The 25,123-nt window shown below is 33.5% G+C and overlaps 2 protein-coding genes across 2 annotated transcripts in view; one reads left to right on the top strand and one right to left on the bottom strand.

Moving 5' to 3' along the window:
* The window catches only part of LOC111517659 (echinoderm microtubule-associated protein-like 2), a 45,139-nt gene extending 32,511 nt beyond the window's left edge, over positions 1-12,628 (top strand). The window contains exons 6-14 of the mRNA XM_023173869.2: positions 653-958; positions 1,123-1,195; positions 1,252-1,458; positions 5,804-6,199; positions 8,316-8,573; positions 9,360-9,614; positions 9,772-9,859; positions 11,606-11,832; positions 12,113-12,628. Of these exons, the coding sequence (XP_023029637.2) occupies positions 653-958; positions 1,123-1,195; positions 1,252-1,458; positions 5,804-6,199; positions 8,316-8,573; positions 9,360-9,614; positions 9,772-9,859; positions 11,606-11,832; positions 12,113-12,238 (1,936 nt within the window). The 3' untranslated portion in view covers positions 12,239-12,628. The remainder of the gene's footprint in view (positions 1-652; positions 959-1,122; positions 1,196-1,251; positions 1,459-5,803; positions 6,200-8,315; positions 8,574-9,359; positions 9,615-9,771; positions 9,860-11,605; positions 11,833-12,112) is intronic.
* On the bottom strand, positions 11,606-24,298 carry DNaseII (Deoxyribonuclease II). Its single transcript, XM_023173858.2, has 6 exons — positions 22,118-24,298; positions 21,667-21,841; positions 21,198-21,432; positions 17,651-17,954; positions 14,854-14,989; positions 11,606-14,653 (listed from the first exon to the last, which is right to left on the bottom strand). Exons 1-6 carry the CDS (start codon positions 22,213-22,215, stop codon positions 14,555-14,557), a joined length of 1,047 nt encoding a protein of 348 aa, XP_023029626.2. The 5' UTR covers positions 22,216-24,298; the 3' UTR covers positions 11,606-14,554.
* Positions 24,299-25,123: the final 825 nt, after the last annotated feature.

Here is a 25,123-nt window from a genome sequence, read left to right as displayed (position 1 = left end):
TCTACATTCTGTATATTATTCTGAACATTAATTTATAATAATTTGATTGTTCATAAGTTACTGATTATTTTCATTGTTGAATACATGTGTTTTGGAAAAAATTACACTGTTCATAGTTGAGTAATTCCCAAATACGATGAAGATATTGAACAAGAGCGATAATGATACAGTGGACTGTATTCATTTACAATAATGGTTTGACATTACCAACACATGATAATGTGAACACTTGCCAGTGTTTGTGGTCAGAGTGTTTTTGGGAGAACCACAAAATATCAAGATCTTGCATGACACGTGAATATTGAAACCGATTGTATAATAATCCTGAGTTTTATAGGTATACTTTACCTCAAAGATAAGGACAGCCAGTATGTGAAAATGGGAAACATTGAGAGATTCAAAGTCACCTAAATTATTAAAACGTTGCCTTCAAATGATGTTTTGAAACTTAGAAAATTCCGATAAATAGAGAAGATATTAGAAAATGACCAAAATTCGACAATTTTGTTGCATTTTTTTCTAGTGTTATTTAAGAAGATATTAAAAAGGAAACTCTAATTTTTTAATGATGATTTTACAAAATTCCACGAGACGCACCAAATATTTGTGTTGAATTTTATTCTATAATTCACCAGTAATTTTGTTTATTTAGGACAAAAGACGCCACGTATAATGAAGAAGACAAGACGCTCAAGATGTTCCTCAGGGGGAGGCCCATCATTCTGTACGCCCCCACCGATCTGGGAGAAAACTACGAGATCACCAAAGTATGTACAGCCCCTTCCCGCAGACTGAAACTCGACTGGGTATACGGGTATCGAGGTAGAGACTGCAGGTCCAACCTATACTTTCTGCCTACGGGGGAGATGATTTACTTCGTTGCTGGCGTCGTGGTTTTGTACAATGTAGAAGACCAGAATCAGAGGCATTATGTGGAACATACTGATGACGTTAAGAGGTAAGGTTTTTGTGTAATCCAAAGTTTCCCCCGTCATATAGTTATTGTATCTTTTTCTGTCCTTGTTACTTTAGTTATTTCAGAAACTTGTTTCTAAATTAGAAATTATTTTAAATACCTTTTTGTTTTTCGTACACATAATGTGGTATCCTCTTTTTTTTCAGTTTAGCTATCCACCCTAACAAAATGTTGATTGCCACAGGTCAATGTGCTGGTCACGATAGAAGAGACGCAAGGGTAATGATCTTGAATAAAAACCTAAACCTATTCGATAATTTGATTTCTTTTTATAGCCTCACATTAGAGTATGGAATTCCGTATCGCTACATACCCAAGCTGTCATAGGAATGAATGACTTCGATGTGTCTGTATGCTGTTTGTCATTTAGTAAAGCTGATGGAGGATCCCTATTATTAGCTATCGATGAAGCCACTGACCACAATATTTCTGTGTGGGATTGGCAGAAAGGAGATAATGGTTACAAAATTACGGAAACTAAGGTAACAATTTATTTTGTGAAATACAAAATTTTCTGGCTCATTATACACAACCAAACTTGTATGAAATCATTCGGTATTCAGTATCGCACTTTTTTGATGGAAGACACTTAGTGTACTGGTTTGAATTACATATTTTTATTCAACCGTGACAAATAATCGATTGTGGTATCTGCAACATGAAATGCAGTTCGGCAGGACGGTTTTGTATGCCGCCAAGTTTTTAGAAGAAATCCGGCAGTTTCCTATCCTGAAACAACGTCTGGAAGTTGCAGGTGTGCTTCAATTAAAACAATATGCAGAAGACTTTGTGGTCGATGTTTATATAGTGGAAGACAATTTAGGGTTGCAGAGTAATAAGAAAACGAATCTAAGAACTAAAGGAAGGCAAGTTAGATTTTGAACCAGTAGATGTGTTTCAAAATACAAAAGACGCAATATTCTGGGCAAATGCTCGTTTACTAGCCATGCAACAAACTTTTACTGGTAGAAGGTATGGAAATTTTGAGTGTGACCCATAGTTAGGCTGTGAAGAAGCGAATTAGGAAAAAATTCTATATTCATGTAGGATAACGTCCCTCCCCCAAACTTGCTTAGAAATGCCTTCAAGCAGAATGAGTGTCCATTTTGGATAGGCCTCCATTCTCACCAGATGTGAGTCCATAAAAAATGCATTGAATTAGTTTTAAAAGGGACTATAGCTTAGATTCAGGAAATACCGGGTCACTGATTTAGGCTACATTGGAGGAATAGGAGACTAACCATCATGAATTGAATGAATATTAAACCTTATATAAAATAGTTAATTTTCCAGTATATTCATGTTGTGAAACATATTTGGTGGTTCCACATATTTTTGGTTGTGTGTATTCAACTTTAGATCAAGATGATTCGAGGCATTAGATAACAATGGCCAAGTTGATGTTGTATACACGGACTTCTCTAAAGCATTTGATAAAATTGATCATGGTATCTTGCTCAATAAACTGATGAGTTTCGGTTTTTCGAATACTGCCTGTCTGCTGATGCAATCCTATCTGACATGTAGAAAACAATTCGTGTCGTATAACGGTTATAAATCTAGAACATATATAGCTTCTTTTGGTGTACCTCAGGGCTCCAACCTAGGTCCTCTTTTGTTTTTATTGTTTATTAATGACTTATGTGAAAGTTTAGCTTGTGAGCGGTTATGCTTCGCGGATGACTTGAAATTATTTTCTATAATTAAGGAAGTAGGTGATTGTGTAAATCTTCAATCTCAATTAGAATTTATTGTTGCTTGTTATAGCAATAATAAATTGAAAGTCAATGTGGAGAAATGTAAAGTAGTGAGTTATAGTCGAAGAAAAGAGGTTTATACATTCCCGTATGTAATACAGGATTCAGATCTGCTGAGATGTAATGAGATCAAAGACCTAGGGGTAATATTCGATCATAAATTAGTAGACATATTTCACAAAAAGTTTCAGAATCTCTCAGAGCTTATGGTTTCATTGTTAGAAATTGCAGAAAATTTCATAATATCAAAGCCATGAAGCTGTTGTATTTCACCTACGTACGTTCGACAATAGAATATGCAAGTATCGTCTGGAGTCCATTCTATCTGTTTAAATCTGTTTTTCCGTTAATCAGCTATCGCCCCCATACGAACGACAACTCTCAGAAGTTGAGAAACTTGTGCGAGCTAAGGACTAACGAGGTCTTACCTTTTAACGTGTGATTCCTAACATAACCATTGAAAGAGTTGAAAGAAAGTTTTGTAAATTTATAATTTTCAGAATAGATGGTTCTTACCCTGAGAGAGGTATCAGTAATGATGTCATATATGAACGTTTGGAACTTTTTAGTTTAGAGCATCGCAGAAAATGTGCGTCGCTCATATTTTTATTCAAGTTAGTGAATGAAAGAGTTGACTGTCCTGAAATTCTTGAACAAATTAACTTCAATGTACCCAGCTTCATGACCTCAATCCATTTTTAGATCTCTCAGAGCAAGAACTAACATTATGCTCAATTCCCCAATATATGTTATATGCACAAATTTCAATATCATTTGTGCCCATGGTGATTTATTCTTCACTAACCTTCATAACATTATTAGAATTGCTAAGGTGTACTTGAAGTAGGTAATTAGAATTATTTTTTTTTTGTTCATTTTATTTTTCGTTTATGGTATTGTGAATAAAATTTTATATTGTCCTGTTAATGAGTAACTGTTGGACAATCAAGCTATTATTATTATTATTATTATGTAACTATGTAACAAATGCTGAGGAGATCAAACTAACAATTAGAAGTTTCAAAAATAAAAAAACGTCAGGGATAGACTGTCAATCGATAGAAATTTTTGAAAATTTACCTGGCAACGCTTTGGAGGTCTTAGCCACTCTTATAAATCACTCATTTTCAACAGGAAATTTCCCTCATTTTCTCAAAACGGCGGTAGTCATACCGCTATCCAAAGGAGGAGATCAAAGAGACCCAAGTAATTTGAGACCAATTTGTTTAATTCCTACCCTGGCCAAAATAATTGAAAAATTAGTCAAGTATAGAATAATAGAATTTTTAGAGGCCAACAAAATAATTAGTGATCATCAATTTGGTTTTCAACAAAAAAAGGGCACAAATGATGCGATTTTTAATTTTTTAGAAATGGCCTATAAAAACATAAATGATGGGGAAGCTCTGGTTGCGGTATTCTGTGATTTGTCGAAAGCTTTTGACTGCGTCAATCATGGAATACTGCTACAGAAGCTTCATCATTATGGATTTAAAGGCATGGAATATAATTGGATGTGCTCTTATCTAGCAGGAAGAAGTCAATTTGTCAGGACATCGACACACTCTTCTATACTAGATATCAAGTGTGGAGTACCCCAAGGATCAATCTTGGGCCCTATCCTTTTCCTCCTCTACATAAATGATCTGGCATACATAAATATCAAGGGAAGGTTCACAATGTTTGCCGACGACACCACAATTCTGTGGCATGAAAAGAATATAAACACCCTGCAGAGCAATGTGGAGGGTGATCTCAAGACAGTAAAACAGTGGTGTGATGATAATCTTTTAGCATTCAACACAAAAAAAACCAAAGTAGTCACTTTCAAGTGTACCCTAGCAGAACTATTTCTAGGGGAAACCATGATTGAAGATAACCCATCTACGAAATTCTTGGGGCTTCAAATAGATGGTAGACTAAAATTTGAGGACCACATAACAAACCTTAAAAAAAAAATTGCCTCAGGATGTTATGCTCTCAGAGTGGTTTCAAATGAATTGGGATTCCAGGCGGCCAAATGTGCATACTATGCATTGGTAGATGCACATTTGAGATACGGAATAGCGTTCTGGGGAGCATGCACATCCCAGTTATTCGATTCTATCTTTGTAATACAAAAAAGGGCAGTTAGATACATTTGCAAAGCCCAATGGACAGAATCTTGTAGGCCGTTATTCAAAAAGACTAAAATATTAACCCTGACGTCGATATTCATTCTAGAAACAGCAAGCCTAATATACAAAAACAAGTTCAAATATACTGAAGGTAACATAGCATATGATACACGACAGGTTGATCAGCTTAGAACTACAAAACCAAACTCGACTTTAATAAAAAATTCCGTTATTTACAATGGTTTAAAAATATTCAACAAGGTACCTTTGTCCATAAGAGTATCTGAAAGTTATGAAATATTCAGGAAAAACCTAAAAAATCATCTCATCGACAAGGTTTATTATAACTTGACAGAATATTACGATGATTAACTAAACTCATGACGAAATAATTTTATTTATACAAATTTTAATTCTATTGACAACTTTATTTATACAACATTAATTTTATTTATACAATATTAATTTTATCTATACAAGTGTAACTCTAATTTTAATCTTATTTTAATTTTAATTTAATTTTATCTTACAATTTTAATTTTTTAAGACAATTTTATTTATACATAAAAACTTAATTTATACATATTTATAAGATACTCTCTCCCTCATCTATGATCTGAACTTAGTATTATTTACATTGTAACTTAGTGTTTAATAAGTACCTGCCAATGGAAAAAAGCTTATTCCCTATTTCATATATTGCATCTATCGTATGGTAACACGCATTAGAGTTACAAAGTGTTTGTCAACAAGATGTTAGTTCTTAAGACATTAAACGATATTAAATAAATATTAAATAAAATAAATATTATAATTGCACAAAGGTATTATATAAAAAAAACACTGTCTATGAAATACATTCAATTTTCATTGTGGCCATCTATAGCAACCTACTGTTTAATGTAAATTAATGTCATAATAGTTTTCATAACTTTTTTCTCTTAATTTTTCAGTGCTCCGTTGACACCATCGTTTCAGCAGAATTCCATCCATTGGATCGCAACACTATTGTCACCTGTGGCAAATCTCATATAGGATTCTGGTCATTAGACCCCAATGGTACATTGTACAAGCGAATGGGAATTTTTGAAACTCGCGAGAAGCCTAAATATGTCACGTGCATCGACTTTTTACAGACAGGAGAGACTATCACTGGAGATTCGAATGGAAATCTAGCTGTTTGGGGTAGGGGTACAAACACCATTTGCAAATTTGTGAAGAACGTACACGAAGGATCCATATTTTCCATTTGTGTGCTGAAAGATGGAAGTGTGGTGACGGGAGGAGGTAAAGATGGAAGAATTGTGCAGTTTGGCTCTAATCTTAGTTCAACCGGAGTTTTTAGTCAGGTAAGTCATTGATGTATATCATCTTTAAATCATACAATGGGTAGGGTTCAACAACTCAGACTACGGACGAAGAGTCTTAGACTTCAGCACGAATATATTTCCTAATTTGGAACAATTACAAATAAACAGCAAATATTCATTCTTGTCACGGGTATTAATGATAAAATATATTCTAAAAGGCGTCGATGAACTACTGAAACACATCTAACTTTAGCGGCTGGCACAAAATGGATACAGCTGAAGAATTTATCGCACTTCAGGGACGGGTATATCAACATAACGAAAAAAAATTGACTTTCCGCCCCTCCATACCCGTGAAATTTGAAAATTCTCTCTGGTAAAGGGACATATTATTCATCTGACCTACTGTAGGAATGAAGTAATGATATGAATATAAGAGAAATATTTCACAACAATAGTGTTTATTGTATCTAAAAAAAAATATCAAATTGAAATAAAATGAATATAACTATTATGCTAGGTATAAAGATCAAGTGTTAATAAAAACAAAGGTCAATAAAACAAATTAAACATTTGTTTCATTCTATAGGATGTCACTTCCCAAGAATAAAAAACATGACAACAGCTGCTTTGAATGGAATAAGTTTATTATCTTTCTTCTCAAATGAATGGAGCTTTTTTATGTTCCATACAACTACAACTACAAAATAATAGCTCATCAGCAAAGAGAATCAAATGTTTTGAATGAAATGTGAAAAAAATTTCATAGTTTTCATACCTGTACATGCAAAAAAATTCCAATGACTTGAAGTCGAAGTTAATGTTTTGAAAGAAAATCAAGCTATTACAAAGGCAACCAACCAAACAAGAAAATATATTGAGAATAATGAGGCATTAATCGTACTTGACTACATTCAAAAGAATGAATTTTGATAAATAGACAAATGATCATGTGAATATTAATGTGAATGAACTTTTTCAAAATAATAGATTATGCTTCCATAAAATATAAACGAATGACACATTTTAATTTTTTTACCATTTTATAATATAACGACCTTCAGAAATTGCAAATGATGGCGTGAGAATAGATAGATATAATGCAATAGTGAAACTCCAATGATGCAAACATTTAATATTGATATGAGAAAAAGTATGACTTCGTTATTGTTGATGAAGCTTAAATTACACTTAATTTCCATTTTATCGTGGAAGTAGAAACTAATGTTTATATGAAATAGTTGTTTCGAGAGGGCTTTTTCTTTTAATTTGTGTCTGAAATTTACTTCTTTGCGTGATCTAGGTACACATCTTTGTAAAAAGTTTATTGTGAAATTAATTGCTTCCTTCCTTTTTTTGAAAGATTCCCATTTTTTTGTATGAAGATGGAGAAATAGAAAGCCAAAATCTTTCTCTCCCAAAAATTAATCTCTCCTAAAAATATACCCATTTCAATTTAGTATGTTAATATTTCATTAATTAATGCCTATTTTCTCTGGTTTCATTTTTATACATTTATCAGTTTTGTAAAATAGTATTTTCTTATTAAATGGGCTTTTTACATGTATGAATTTGATTATTACATTGGACTAACTGTAGGCTTATTTTTTTCAAACGTTTATTCAAATACTGAGATACACACAGACACATTTCAATTCAAATTGTCGAAAAGTAGATTATTGAAATGGCACCTTTCTATGATGGTATGCTGTCTGTAGACTTTTTCATAATGCGTTTATCCCTCTACATCTTTGAGACGTTATATTTACAAAATACTGCAACATTTCTTCATGAATAATATTTGTATGTGTTTGTTGCAATGTATGTTCAAATCATTTCTGCAAAAAAAATTACCTTTATAATTATTTTCAAAATGTTTTGGAGGTTTTCTGAAACGTTAATCAAAATCGGAGAGTTGACCTTATTCTTTATCTTTATAATTGGAAAGTACCGATACAAGATGTTTAAAAACTGCGTGAACATAGAATCTAGCGTTTGAAAATACTGAACGCTATTGATATTTATTCGTTACCAAACCATATTTATATTCCAACATTGAATTTCAACTTTTTAATTTCACTGAAATTTCATTTCACCAAAAAAATAAACTCCAAACAATCAAGTTCTCTCAATTTTCTCATCTTTTCATTTTTAGATTGAAGGTCACTACGGAGGCATTCGAGTTGTCTCTGAAGGTAGTGGTTCTCAGCTTCTGGTAGGTACCACTCGTAACTGTATCTTGAACGGTACCTTCGAACTGGGATTCCAACCCATCATTCTAGGGCACACAGACGAACTTTGGGGATTGGCATCTCATCCGAATGTACCTCAGTTTGCAACTGCTGGTTTTGACAAGGTACTTCAACTGTGGGATTCGATGTCGCATAGCATTTTGTGGAGTAAAGATATCGGGGTGAGTTTTGTTTTTGACCGATTATTATCTTCTATATCATTTTTGCAGACTTTATATTTATGTAGAACCTTTTGATTGATAACTTCTTTATTTCAAATGCTCGTTGAATTTAGAGAGATTTAATAAATATTGGTAAGATAATGAATATTTCAAAATAAATATTGGTAAGATAATGAATATTTCAAAATAAAATCTTAAAATATCTCTCCCAACCACCTACCGTAGGTTCTGGTAAATGCCTGCCAGAAAACACCTACTTCCCCGGCTAATACCACGCTGGATATTGAATTATATCCGACATACATTTGTGCAAGATACCTCACAGATGTTTCTCGTTCATCCAGCAGCAGGACCGTGTTGAAATCATCAGGTATTACCTCTCATCAGTGCAGGAAAGATCGGACCCAAACAGCAAAGTGCCTGCGACTTGATAATTTCAACGTGGCTTCATCTAAGAGAAAGATTTTTGACAGCCATGTATTTGAATTTTTGTGGCAACAATTCTTGGTTAACTAGTTTTATAATCCCTGGATATATGTATAAACATGTAAGGTTTTTCGGGATAATGATGAATACAAACATAAAATTCTCAAACACTCCACATAGAGAATATCCATGGCAAGATCTAGAATTTTCCAGGCGACAAAATTCTAAACTTAAAGTAGGGGATGAACTGTAATGAAGGACTATAAATATCCTGTCTGACAAAAAATGTATTCATTTGATTCGCTATATCGAATGTCACTTGTCAATTTTTGAAACTGATATTGATTTGTAATTTTTCAGGAACCAGCTCAAAGCGTTGCATATTCCCCAGATGGTGGATGTGTTCTGGTCGGTTGTCTAACTGGTAAATGGATGATCTTCGATGCTCAAACCCGTGAGCTTCTAGCTCAACACACTGATGGCAACGAGCCTATTCAAGTCATCAGTTTTTCCCCGGATGGGTCATTAGTAGCGCTGGGATCGCGTGATAATCAAATCTACATTTATCAAGTGTCAGAAGATGGTACTAAATACGGCAGAGTTGGCAGATGTACAGTGAGTAGTGAAATCTCAAACCTAAGTTAGAACCACTCGATCACTTTCCTAACAAGTCTGTGCCAAACTCTTATTTATTATTATTTACTGCTAATTGCGACGTAGAATATGCTGACCTGTTTATTTGATTATCATTATAAAATGTACTTTTTTACAGGGTCATTCAAGTTTCATTACTCATTTGGATTGGGCTAGCGACAGTCAAACTTTGAGGAGTAACTCTGGCGATTATGAGTTGTTATTTTGTAAGTATTTTACTTGTCTAGGGCCTATTTATACATCTTTGTCATTACCTTTGTCTTCATTTTAGCCTTAAGAGAAAGAAGTTCAATGTTCATTTGCCCTTAAAAGTATTTATACAAAGATTCATGTCCTTGTTTAAGTTGTGACCTTGAATGTCCCGAATTTCAACTTTTGAGCCAATATGGCATTGTCAATATGGCCACAAACAGATATTTTCTTCTTCAACTAATCCAGTTGAAAGCCCTACAACTACAAATAACGCTTGGTGGGTTGATTACATTCCAACTAGTAACACTGCATGTGACATGTCACTAGTCTTAATTCTTAGGATTGAAAGTATGCTGAATGAATTGATCAGTCTTCTCAAGATGATAAGAGTCTAAAATTACTAATTCTTATTTATTTTAGTTATTCTCTACTTATATCGATAAGTTTGTTAATCATAGTGTTGAAGAAGTGAAGTGGAATCTCTCCACCTCAAATTGAAAACACATTTTGTCACAGTCAAGTGTAGGATTATCAGTCATTAATCATATAGCAACATGCATAATTTGGGGACAAACAAGTCAACGGGTACATATCAAAAAATTGTGACAAAAATTCTATTTGAAATTGATAAAAAATTATATAGTTTCAATTATTCTAACTTGGTTGATAGGAATATGTTATTATTGTTATTTTTTACAAAAATAGAATATAAATTGTTTAAAAACAATACAATTGATATGAATCAATTACGTTTTTGTAAATAAAATTAGAAAAACCGATCTTCAAAATGTAATTACCTGAATCAGTTGAGAGCTTTTCTCACAGTTCTTCTCTCCAAGCTTTGTCTGATCTGTCGAGTCAAGCTATTCATTAATCCAGTATTTTATACATATGTTTAAGTGCTTATTTCATTGATGCAACTGCAAAATATTCTAACAACTAGACAGATGCCTATTATATAAAAATTCAAGCTAGTAAATCACAAAAGGCTGTTTCTCGTCTCTGTATACATTTTCATGTGGTTTGTATACAGTTGTCAAAACAATAAATATGAATTTGAAATGAAAATATACTTCCACAGGATGACATTTCGGAAACTATCTCGGAACTTCTTTTTAAAGCTGAGAAAAAATATCGACAATTATACATGAAATGTATAAAATGTCAGTTCAATATATAGAAATTGAATTAGAGTTTTGACACTGGTGGGATGTGGAAGATTTCACTTGTTATGAAATTTTCCTAGATACAATTCACAGGATTGCTACACAATATAGTTTATGAATGATGTAAAATTTCACTTATGGAATATTGTCATCCTCAGTGGCGGACATCTGATGTTTCGGAATAAGACACTTGGCCTTATTGCCTCTTCAGCGTCAATCTGGATAACATTACAACTCGAAGCACTTCATTCATTAAATTGAGACTATATGTCACGAATGAATTAAATCTACTGATGCCATTAATGACAACAGCTTAATGACATTCATTCACTTATTTGATCAATCCCAGCCATAAGAATCTTGTCAAATTTGAAAGCAATATATGTTTAGGAAAGATTAATTTTCTGAGAAAGAGAGGTTTTGGCTTTCTACTTTTTCATCTCATTCAAATTTGTAACACTATAATTTCTATGTGGAACACTACTCATAAATGGTAAACCTCATCCATCATCGATAGTAGCCACAGAAAATTTTATTATTAAGGAAAATAGAAGTTTCTACCCACCCCATTCATAACTATTTCATTAATTCCAGGGAATGCAGGAACGTGTCGTCAGATTCCGCAGAGTAGTATAGTACGAGATGTTGAGTGGGCCACTAACAATTGCACTATCACCTTCACAACTGTTGGAATTTGGCCAGAGACAGCAGATGGAACAGACGTAAACTATTGTGACCGTAGCCACAGTTCGGAATTGATGGTCACTGGAGATGATTTTGGACGGGTCAAGCTATATAATTACCCAGTTTCGCAGACCAAGGTATATTACTGTTTTATGTTGGAGTTATGTATTATGACATCAAAACGATGTTCTGTCTTCAGTGTTCAAGTAATTTGCAAACAGACAAATTATTTAAGGTGTTTTCAATTGATAGATGTTCGATATTTCACAAAACAGGTCCTCGGGTATTTTGAAGATAAAAAATATAAGCAAGTCGATATGATCAATTCAGTTATACTTTGAAGAAGTATCTAATAAAATATTTATCTGCGAATCTTATTGTTTCAGATACTACTTAATTTCTACTTTTATTTTTCAGTCCTTGTGCCATAGCTACGGTGGACATAGCAGTCATGTCACGGCTGTCAATTTCTTACATGATGATACAAGGGTAGTATCAATTGGGGGTAAAGACACTGCCGTTCTTCAATGGACAGTCTCCTAGGACCAATTCCCAAACCGTCCAAGAGTATTATGAGATTTTTAGATGTGTTGTTAAACTAGATGCAAGGCAATGACTATTAAAGACAAATGTTTTGGATGTTATTCAGTTGTTATTTATAGAGCCATGTATCTGGTTAAATTGGTGGCCTTTGACTAACTTCAGTACTTTTTTGAGAACAGTTCAAAGTTTTACTCTTCTGGCACTTTTGGAAGTTTCTTAGGTTGTAATTTTTGTGCCACATTCCTCTGGAATATTTATTTTGTATTTAGGATTTCCAGTTTGATCCTATTCCATATTTTTTTATTAGTGGTTTCCACACAATTTACGAGATTTCTCGGATATTTTATCTTATATATTTGTATATGTGTGATAATAAACTATTATATGATATGTTAGTTTTAATTCACCTTTGCTTTTGTTGGATTCAGAAAGCCACTTTATCCATGAACTAAATAATAAAATAGGGTGAACAAATTCTGCTGTTATTTTTGGCATTTGTAGGTTTTCACTCCCCTAGACATTTTAAAATTAATTGAAAATAAAAAGCAAATTACTCAATTTGCCGAAAATGTTTCTACATTTGAATAAATATTCAGAAAGAAATTAAACCGACTTCAGTAGCACTTCGAAAAACAAAAATATATGGATTGAAAGGGGATAAATTAAAAAAAGGTTTTTTGTTTTCCACTTCAGTGTTGGATAGATCAAGAGTATATAACTAACTGACTTGTGGTTCTTGCCCAAAACTTTATATGGGTCAAACGAGGAAAACCTTTTCCCAAAGAATAAAATCACCGATTCCACATTTGCAAATCATCTTTTAGCAGAGGGACATGAATTTAACCACGACTATGACGTATTACAATTGGAAGAGGTAGGTTTGAAACTCAAATCTTTTGGAATTGAAAGATTTAAAAATTTGCAAAATTTAACTGTTTAAAAAAAAATCAGTTTTTCCGTTAATCTGCTGTCGCCCCCATACGAACGACAACTCGCAGAAGTTGAGAAACTTGTGCGAGCTAAGGACTAACGAGGTCTTACCTTTTAACGTGTGATTCCTAACACGGTTGCAGAATCATCCCAGCTTCTACCAGATAAATTCTCTCGAGAAAAATATCCAGTCAAGGCGGGGATCGAACCCACGGCCTTCCGATCGTGAGTCGGGCGCACTACCACCGCGGCCAATTCCACAACTGAATGACAAAATAAAATTGAGTTCTTTTCTTTTGTTGAATCTGTTTTCTGATGTGGAAATTGGTAATTTTTTTATTTTTTATTTTTGGTCCTCATTTGCCAGTTTTGTTCAAGATGAAGATTTTAAATAATTTTCAGCTTCGAAAAATGTACAGAAGTTGAACTCAGAATCAATAGTCATGTTATCTTTTTAGAAAGACCAGGGAATTAAGGTATAACATTGAAGGATACTTGATGATTCTCTCAACCTGCACATTTTCTGACAGAGTCCGCACAAATTTTTCCATATTTTTTTCAATAAATATTTGATGTGATTCTGTGAGTTGACGTAACTTTTTTGTTCTTGAACGGATTTAAATAAATCAAACAAAAAAAGTAAAGTGAAGCTCATCACAACACATTAGCGAAAACCGCACCAAAACCTGCTTTTGAGATTTGCCACTCAAATGCACAGACAAACGATAAACAGGTGTTATGTTTTTCCTCGTGGATTGACCAATAATTGACTACACTGAATAATCAAATTTAACTTTAAATACAACTAAACTTCAACTATTATTTGAATGTCAATCGCCTTACTAAATCACTTCACATACCGCACTGTAACGTCCAGCACTTGACTGTCTCGATATCCTCGTGGATAGCCTTTAAATATCGTAATCGAATGCCATAGAAATTTCGCAGAAGTTCTGTCGAAGTCGGTAGCATGCATTATTCTCGCTGCTTCTAGAGTGGTGGGGAATCATCATACATTCACGCGCTCTTATCTACGTCACGTTTGGTTTATGGTTACCAGCGGCGGCCGGCGTTATTTTCTTTCGGGAATGATTTACAACACAGGCAATGATCAGTTATACTTTTATTGTATGTATGTATTCATGATGTGGCTTGAGATGGTGAAACATTTAAATGAATACTTTTAAAATTATGTAATTATAAGTAAACATGTAACTGATAATTATTACAAGGAGTCTAGCACTTCTTAAATTTGTTTAATTTGATATTTTGATTCACCTTGCTCACTTTTCTTCTGTTAGACAAAATGAAACTCTTCAGTGGAAACAATAGGTAAAATGTTTTAATCAGCATTACTTTGCAAAACCTAATTCCATTATGACACTGCTAACATTTTTCAATAGTTTCAACAATTGTTTGATAGTTTTTGGTGAGCACTTCATTATTCAAGCATACAGTACCACCTCCTCTCACTTCTTGGTGAGCCTACAAAAAAAAAGAATCTATGTAATTCAATACTCGTCTATAAATTATGCAAAAAATCAGATCATTAGTGTTGGAATGAGATGAGGTAAGTGAATTGAATGTATGATTGATGATACTATCCATAATCTGTTTTACTGAATTATACTGCCTGCTTCAAACAACCTGTACAATACTAGAAAACTAGATTCTCGTAAACTCACTGCTCTGTTTATGTCTCCAATGCAAGTCCAATATTTTTTGGATGAGGTAGATGTAACTGACCATTTCGAATGATCATGTGTTGCTTTGAAAGAAACTTCTGCCACTGGGATATTTATGGATTCAACATTATTCACCCTGAAATGGAGTAAGTGATAGTATCTTTGAATAAAATCAATGATTACCCAATTATGCTGATTATTTTCAGTCAAGTTACTAGATACCCGTTCTGAAATCAAAAGAAATGCCCATTTTAATGATTGACAGCAGACATTTAAATATTTGACAAGACAAAAGAGATATGGACACTTCTAGTGTTTTGGCTCGTCCTTTGACAATATTAATAAATATTTGCATCAAAACTAGTAGGTACCATCCCAGATCTATGGAAATTATCTAAAGTTCGACCAATTTATAAAAAAAGTTTTATAATAATTATTTTATTTCTTTAGGACAACCTAATATACATACATTATTTTAAAAATATAGAAATGAATGACATATATAACAAAAATGATGATATGATAGAAGAAAAAAAAATTAAAGTCATTTTTCAATGATTCCAGAATGGTTTTAACATAAGGATATTCATAATAAATATATTACCAAACAAAAAAAAATTCCAGGATGATGATGATGATGACCTGAAATTATATTGTGAGATCAATGGCATCGAGGACTGTCTTCAACTCTCCCTCAATCTGAAACGTGTTGAACATTGGTGTTTTCGCAATAATCTTCATTTAAACGCGAGTAAATGTAATGTAATGACGTACACACTAAAAAATCGTCCATTTTCATATCAATATTCAATAAACGACATTCCACTTCAACGGCCTCTGATATTCACCAATCTAGGTGTTAGCTTCGACACAAAACTTTCCTTCGTACCACACATTGGAGCCATTCTGTCTGCTGCAAACAGAACATATGGATTTATTGCACGAATCTCCAGAGATTTCGCGAATCCATCTACATCGAAAATCTTATACTATGCTTTCGTCAGATCAAAATTAGAAAATGCATCCATAATCTGGAATCCATCTCATCAGTTGTATATACAGAGAAAATTGAATCAGTACAACGTCGTTTCCTAAAACTTCTCTATAGATCAGACATTATCTATCCACCAATTGGATTTCTACATGATGCATTGTTAGCTAGACATGTTATAAATAGCTTGAGTTGCCGTCCTGATTGTCACTCCACGATTTTTCTTTTTAAACTGATTAATAATTCAATTATTGACCCACATATTCTGCAAAAACTGAATTTCAATGTACCTAGACCAACCTCTACAATGGTTAATCCAACACCATATACAAATATTCTGAAACGTTCACCTCCATCACCTGCATAACAAGTGTGTTGTCAGCTCGACATTTTTTACTGTTTCATCTCTGAGATTAGGTGTTTTTACTTCAGCTAATTCTATATGTATTGTTTTATCTTATAACTTATTGTAATTATTTTGTATTGTAATTTGACTTATATCCCTGTTCTATAGTTGGGTGTAACCTGTTACTACACACTTAGGCTAAATCCACCTCTCCCATTCAAGTCATCAAAACCTGAACATTTTTGAATTTCAAAACAGTTCCATAGATTAATTTGATGTTTTTCTGTTCTGGAAAGTTCACTGTTTTTTGTTGCGGAAGGCGTCCTCACCAGCATGGACTACACTTCCTTGGCTAATACCACGATGGACATTGAATTATATCCAACAGACTTCTGTGTAAGATACCTTACATAGATGTTTCTGGTTCATTCAGCAGCAGGACCACTCTGAAATCAATCGAGTGAATCACCCAAAGACCGTTTTCTTGCATAAATGTCTCTCGCATATAATTCAATGTCCATCGTAGTACTAGTTTTGGAAAGTAGTTGTAGGAGGTTGTAGTACTGTGTATGTACATTGGGAGAGATAACATGTTTTGAGATTTCATTTCTATACGAAAATATATATCTCCTACATACCGTCTTCAGACTTCTTAAATGTCTTGCACAGCCAACAATATACCATCAAGATGAAATCCACAGATCAAGGAAAGATTATCTTGGTGACGATTAGCAGAAAATTGTATAACCTCAGCCCATCTGAAAGGATACTGATGAATCAAAAGACAAAAATGCCTTAAAGAAAATAATGCCGGCCGCCGCTGATAGTCATAAATCAATTGTGACGTTGCCAAAACCGCGCCCAGCCCCACCGACGTTTCGCAGCTGTTCGATGTTCGCACCGTTTCGATGAAATTCTGCCGAATTATATATGAACGGCGAGATAATTCGTTCACCATATATAAACGCTACCTACGAGCATATCGAGATAGTATAATGAAGTCAAGTTCAGTGGACAGTTCGGTACAGAGCGATCTAATAAGGTGATAGACATTTGAATAATAGCTGGAGTTTTAGTTGAAGTGGTTGTTGTGTTAACAGTGAAATAAAGTTAAGTTTGATTATTGTACAGTGTGGTCAATTATTGGTGAACCCACGGGGAAAAACGTAACAATATTTTCCAGACCAATCATTAGGTTTCTCTACTAGACCTTAGTAATATTCTTACTTTCATGCACTGCAAGTAAAAACCTCGAGGAAACCTGGACCTTAAATCTCTAGGAAATGAAAAATCCGAAAAAATTCACAATAAAGAAAAATTGAGTGTATTTAAAGGGAAGTTACAGGTGACCAAACCTCCAGTAGAAAAAATTATAATGGTAATCAGTCTACCAACATTTTTACCCTTTGGAGGCCCATTCACTTTTCAAAAAAATATTTCCAAATATTTTTTTCACTTACTTAAACAATTTTTTACAATCAGATGGTAACCTTCCTGGTCCATTCGGCCACGTTTCCACAACTAAATCGCTTTCTAAGTAAGGTGCAACTAAATCCTCGTACAAGTCTTTGCAGAATTGTTTTGATTTTGCGAACGAAGTGAACTGGACACCACTTTTGGAATAGAGATTGGTTATGTGGTACCAAGGAGCACTGTCTACGGTGACATTAGCTGCAGCCTTAGCTAAGTTAGGTACAAGTGATTTCAAGTTGGACGGCACATTTTCACCGTAAATTTCTGGCTGGTTGTATTGAAGTTGAATACCTTATCACAAGAAAAACGATATAGTTAGTTTCCTGATCCTGTTGACGGCAACTTGGTTAGTGAAAAGCATGTGGAGAAGAGAGTTATGGTTCTAGTGTCTTCACATTAGTATAAGTGTTTTAAGAATTGATGATAAGTACCGATGAAATGGAAGAATCCACTACTTGAAAGCAATCGTTGAAAAACAGGTACTTAAGAATTATAATTGCTCCGAGAATTTTCTCAAATTTAAACAAATGTCGACAAAAAATAAAAATGTAAAGGCATATTTGGGATACCCTCTGGAGTCTTCCATTTTCCTCATGACAAAGAACAAACAGTCTATATCTGAAGTTGTCCTGATTTTTGGATTCACTTAGAACCCACCTGCTTGAACTTCAAGAAAGAAAAAAATGCACGACATATTCATTATTTAATAAATTAATCAAAATTAATAAATATCAAAAGTCCACTATATATTTCGCTGATGACAGGACAACCTTGTCTAATTCTAATGCACATCTTCACCAGGTATGTTACGTGGTTTTCATATGACTGTGGGAATCGGACTTTGAAAGGTTAAAATAAACCTCAATATGATAAAATAAGTAATCAGTTTTTTGTTCATTACAAATTTTCTGAATGTACCGTTTCAAAATAATTCGTCATTCAAATCATAATATTCATATGTTACATAAATATCTCCGACACTATTAAATTGCAATAAAATGAGTTATTGCCTTTATTGTTCAATATGGAAAATATTCGGCGCTTAATTGGTTATATTACATAATGTATTGGATTCATTCTATGCCAGAGGTTCCAGTTGTACCTTTCAATACCTAATAATCTAAATTTATGACGTGTTTCTTAGACTTGACTATCACTAAAATCCATGATAAACATAATTTTGTAATTTTCTCCAAACCATTTTATACAGACATAATACATAATCGACACATCCATATCAGCATAAAGCGGCAATATTAAATATATGCTTCGCAAACTATTGAATACTCCACTTTCAGGAAGAAATTTACAAAGAGAACAGAGTTTAATTAAATAAATTACACTCAACAACGGTTACAAAGTAGACACTACCAACGTCATTCTGAATAAAATAATGTTTTATTGTTATTGTTTTATTTAACAATTGAATATACCTCAGAAAATTCATAGATTCTAAATGTTTTTCATTAATATCGATTTCTGTAACCTTTTCGTTATCAATTCAAATATTGGGACAAACTTGAATAAAACATTGGCTCCAAGCAAAAGAACAGATCAATGAGATACTCAAAAACAATAATTATTTTCCATCATATCTACTATTATGGATTTATACACGTGAAAAGAGTTTTATTTTAGAAAACTATGGGATGATATTTTTATTCGAAATACTGTCGAATTAATCGAATTATAGTATTTTGAAATCAGTTTTGGCTTCCAAAATATATCTACAGAGTCAGTTCGTCATAGATTTTGTGCGAATGTGGGGCTTTGGATCACAACATGCAATTTATGGACAACCGAAATTATTCCCAGAAGAATATGGTATATGTCCAACAAGAAATCTGTACAGACTCAAGAGTGTTGGAATGGGTATCATGAAAAGCGGCGAGAAAACGTCCATTGAGCTGCAGTCTTTTTCGGAGACTTGGAAGAAATGGATAAGTCTGAAAAAAATGGGTTATCAATCTAAAATCAAAAACGTCTGAAAATTTATTTGATGGGAGTATAAAGTTTTTTTTTAACTTTGGGGAGTGAAAACTCAGGAATAACTCGTCAACATCACCAAATAATATTCAGACAATACAAATATTACGACTTGAATGCCGAATTTTTGGGATACGGTAACTTCCACGAAGTTATAATAAAAAAACAATTTTATAATACTAGTCACTAATACTGTACTCATAGTTTCGGAGATTTTGATTTTTTTCAAACTCTGAGATCAAACAAAAATACCCCAACCGGATTCATTTCTACTTTTCAGGAGTTGTCATTTACAATAAAATGAAAATTTTATAATAAATTCAAAAGGTTGCATTTTTATCGTATCATCTTTGATAACTTTCATATACCAACATTTGTTTCACATCTAACTGCAATGCCCAAGCATTTTTTATGTGGATATGAATTAATTGTGCACTCCGACCTGGAAAAAAATCGTGGTTTCAATATTTCCTTCAGTGAGGTGGAGAATAATATTTCAACACTGTAACCCAATGTGATTCCCCGACCACCTAAATATACCATAATATACCTTATACTATTCGAAAAGCAGAAACAATGGCCATTGTAGCTCTCAAAATTGGATTGTACGTGGACTGTTCGCGGGCTACGTAATTTCGATTAGTGACTTTATTATGTTGGTAAACTCGTCTCGAATATATGTTCACAGTTTCAGCTGTTTAGCATGTTTAGTTTGTTGGCGAGAGACATAAAAGTTGGAAGTGTTTTGTACGTTCGGAAATTTTTTGCTATTGAAAAAAATGAGTCGGAGAATTTGCATCAAGTTTTGTGTGTAAAATTAAATTGGGTGCTCAAAAACACTTGAAATGTTGACAGTGGCATACGGTGATTATACTCTAGAACCAGAGATATTCACAAGTAGTACAAGGTTTTTACAGAAGGTCGAGAATATATCAATGACGACGCTCGCCCTGGATGCTTCATCACATCAACAACTGATGAAAATGTTGAGAAAGTGCAGAAAATTGTTATGGAGAATCGTCGAATCACTAATAAAGAAGCTGCTGAAGATGTCAACTTATCGGATGGCATGCCATACAATTTTTTCGGAAATTTTGGGCCTGAAGCAAATGGCAGCGAAGTTCGTTTCAAAATTACTGAGTTTTGACCAAAAAAACCGTGGGGCATGAGCATTGCTCAGGAATTGTTGAATGACATCAACGGCGACCCAGATTTTCTTAAAGGGTCATGACTGGTGACGAATCATGGGTAAATGCTTATGACATCAAAACCAAAGTCCAATCGTTCCAATGGAAGAGTCCAGGAGAGCCAAGATCAAAAAATACACCCCAATTTCGATCAAATGCCAAGGCTTTCTTCAATGGTTTCTTCGACTACCGTGGCGTAATGCATCAGGAGTTCTTGTCACATGGTCGTACGGTCAATAAGGAGTATTATCTTGAAGTTAAGTGTCTCTTGCGAGGAGCAACATAAAGATAAATATTTTTTGAGAAAAATTAAAATTAATCTAATTATTTTTATCAGACAGCGTATATACATGATACATACCTACTTTGTTCAAATTTTTCAAATCCATCGATATGCAGAGAAAACTTTGACCGTAAACAACTCCATTCTCAGGGTAGGCATAACTAGATCCCATTTCAGGAAAATTGGGAACTGAATGCACCACCCAAAATCCTCCAGTCATATCAGCCATAACTACCCCTTTGGTATGACCTTTGTTAGAATTTTTGTTTTCATTTGGTGGTTCATCGTTGTAAAGGATATATAATACATCATTCTATAAATAATCACGAAAGATATTTTCAACAAAGACTCAACTTTTTCTGATCAAATTATCAAACAATGTATTCTTCATAAACGTTAGAGTGGTATATAAAGTCCAAAACATAATACTCACATTCAATAATTATAATGGTATACGAGGAACGTTAAAACAATAAATTTTATCCAAGTGTATTAGTACCCTTATTTGTATGCTTCGAATAATTTTTCAAAACTGTATAAAACTCACCTTACTAGAATATAAGTTCTGCAGTGTATTTCCAATAATAGAATTGGTATTATTAATCGATTTATTTGAAATTTGCCAAGATCCATAATGATTCGAAGCCAAATATATGTAAGCAGAGCCCTGCTCGATTAAAAGATTTTGTTGTTTCAATTTTGGAATTTTATAGAGTACATACCTGAAAGGAAGGAATATGAAGCTCTATTGGAAGCTTATTTTTCAGAGTGTTTAATAAATCGTAACTTCTCCCAGTGATTCTTTTTTGCCTACTAAGTAATATAATTTTTCGTTTGGCCATTTATTCTCTTGAGTACTTAAATGTTAATGTTCATCCAACTAGTAGTGAAAGAACTGTTAAACTCTATAGGTTCCAACTTTCTGGTCCCTCAGGGGGTCCAGTTAGAGAAGAAACAATTATTATAATGAGTGAATAAAAAATTGTTTCAATATTTACCAGTCTACTGGATTGTTCTCTTCATCTCTACATTGAAGAGCATTCGAGTTATGCACATAACAAAAGAATGCCAATACACTTATTAGCATATTATTCATGTTTTAGATTTTTATTATTTCAGTTCTGTTAAAACTCCCAGCTGCCACAGTTATATGACTAATATATCAGTTCCGCCCAACCAATTTCCTGCTTTACTGGAATTTCATTTGTTTATTAAGATGAAGATAAATAGAATTGAGCTACACCATATCTGGCCTTGAACTATTTGCTTATTTAGATTAGTTCATTATCCTGTCATCTCAATTGCAGAGTAGATCATTCAGTAATGTAAATAAATTGTGAGTGACATATAACTCCGGGGACACACAATTTACTAGAACAAAATAAGTAGTTCACACCCTGGCTCATAATAGTATTGTGATTACTCAAATTACATGAAATATTTTTAATGGGTTGGGAAAAAATGTCTCACTATTATGAGTGGAAATAGTTTTTAGCATTCCAAAGTTACACACAGAAGCCTCTAGTATTTAAATTATAAAATAATTTGATATGCAGTAACCAAAAAAATGTAGCATCTTATCTTGAAAACTGTTGAATCAACACATTTTTCATACAAGTACACGTACGCAAGCACACCACTGACGAGACCCGAGGAGTAAGCAGAGTGAGACCCCGGCGTCAAGTCACAAAGCCCTTAAAGCGTGTCACAACCTCAGGAGTAGGCAGATTGAGACTTTAGTGTATTCATGTCTTATTGAAAATGGCTTCAGAGTCAAAACGTCGAACAACTAAAAACACTACACGCGTTTCAATCCGCGCGGATTGTTAAACTTCACATTTCTATTAGTTTATTTCATGTGAACTGTACTGCATAATTTTATGAATGAAAAATAAATTAATATACTCAGAGGTTGATCACTCACATTTGATTGACTTATTACAAAGAGAATGCAATACAGAATTTTGATAGTTTGGTCAGTTTTTAATCTCACTGTAAGTAGAGTTTTCAAAAAACATGTTAGATTATGATAATCGGTTTTCGCTAATGAAAAGATATCTTGAAAATAATCGCTACTTCTAGAAAATTGGCAAAGTACAACTCAGAACAATAATTATCACTCTTATCTGAATTGATAATAAAAAAAAATAAAAGAAACCTGGTTTTGGGAAAAAACTCCAGTAAAATTCTAAAAACTATAGCAAAACCTTCAAGCCTCTGAGGGAAGGACGTCATCTCCAGATCCAGATTGGTGCTGATGAGGCAATAAGACAAATGTCTCATTCCGAAACGTTGAAGTCCACCCTTGAGGATAACAGAGTTCCACAAAAGTGAAATTTTGAATTGTAACTCTTAAATATACTATATTGTGTAGATTTCTTATGAATGAATGTACACCTAATTCAACTTCATAATGAATTATACAAATGGTGTCAGATTCAATTCCATAACGAACGTTTGGAGTACAAACTGAATAGAAAAAAGTTTTTATATAAAAGTAGTTGTTTTGAGAGGGCTTTTCTTCCAGTTTGTGTCTGAAAGTAACTTCAATGCATGATCTACACATCTTTGTAAAGAGTTTATTTTGAGAGCAATTGCTTTCTTCTTTCCTTTGGAAGTTTTTCACACTCTTTTGTAAAGAGGTATAAACATTCGAAGGAAACAATCATTCAAAAACTTTTCCAAAAACTTCTCTTAAAAATATACCCCTTTCAATTTGAAGTTGCAATAACATAGTAAGATACATACTGCATGTGAATTTTGATTTCACCTATTATTGAACCCGTCTATTGAGTGTAAAGAAAGATAGTGCGACTACTGGTGGATTAAAAATAACTTTCTCGGTAAATTGCAGCTGGTAAATTTGCCAGTATTCTTATACACCAGTGGTCCAATAATACCATGCTCTTTGGACCCGTTCTTGTCTTTCAAACAGGTCCAACAGCAATATGTAAACAGATACCAAGTATAATACTACAGCCAAGCCATAGGATATATTATATATGGTGTTGTGTAGCTCAATTATCATGATTTAATTGATAACTGTTTGCTAAATTTCAACATTGAAATTCCTGAATATTTTATAAGTCCTTCCAAGTACCATATAAATACCTCCCAATTTGGAAAAACCTTATAGGAATATGAATAAGGAATGTTACCAGGTTATAATTAATATCTAAGCTTTATTTACATCATTCTGACATCCATGACTTATTTTGAACTGGGATAGTAAGGGGTATCCGAAGAAGGCTGCGGGCATCTGTATTTCAACATTTCTATTTCCGCTTCAAAATAACTGGTCTTGTCATAACTGAAATATTCAGGATTTTTGTATCCAGAATTCTTCGCAGCTCCAGGGCCTACTGGACCTGCGGGAACCTTGAAAAATAAGGCAATAAATGAAAAGAGTGATTTGGATTATTTCAAGAATACTACTTTGAGGCAGGCTTCAGAAAGACCTGGTACGTTTGGTAATGCAGGCGTTTCTTTAGAGATACTCTTTGGAGTATATATAATTTTTCCCAGAGTAAAATTACGTTTCAAAGAAGAAAAATGTCTGATCCTCTTCAAATTACTCAATATATTTTTTCCTGTTGCCATTGTTGACGTTAGGTTAATAGCGAAATTGAGTCTCTTTGTTACTAGACTGAAATGCTGAAACGACTGAAAGTGACGATTTGAAGACAACAGATTTTTTAAATTATGTAATGATATATTTCAGATTGATTCAGGATGAATATGAATGCTTCCTCGAGTTATGACAGTAAAGTCATTGTCTGTCTGAGTTAAGTGAGTTACGATCATAGATCACAGAACACTCAGTTGTTAATTATTCTGTGATTCTGATATTTAACTTTTTTCTGTAATCTGTGATCACGATTGAACATAATCACAGCATAGGTAGCCAGCATATGCTGTGACCATGCTGATTGTTACCTATGCTGTGACATAATCGACTTCACTGATATTTCATTAGTGGTGGGTGATGGGACAGTATTCCGTAA

This window comes from Leptinotarsa decemlineata, unplaced genomic scaffold (assembly GCF_025532065.1).
Source record: "Leptinotarsa decemlineata unplaced genomic scaffold, Ldec_3_MD MMD2_tig00026336_RagTag_RagTag, whole genome shotgun sequence".
NCBI lineage: Eukaryota > Metazoa > Arthropoda > Insecta > Coleoptera > Chrysomelidae > Leptinotarsa > Leptinotarsa decemlineata.
This window is presented reverse-complemented; position numbering and strand designations above follow the sequence as displayed.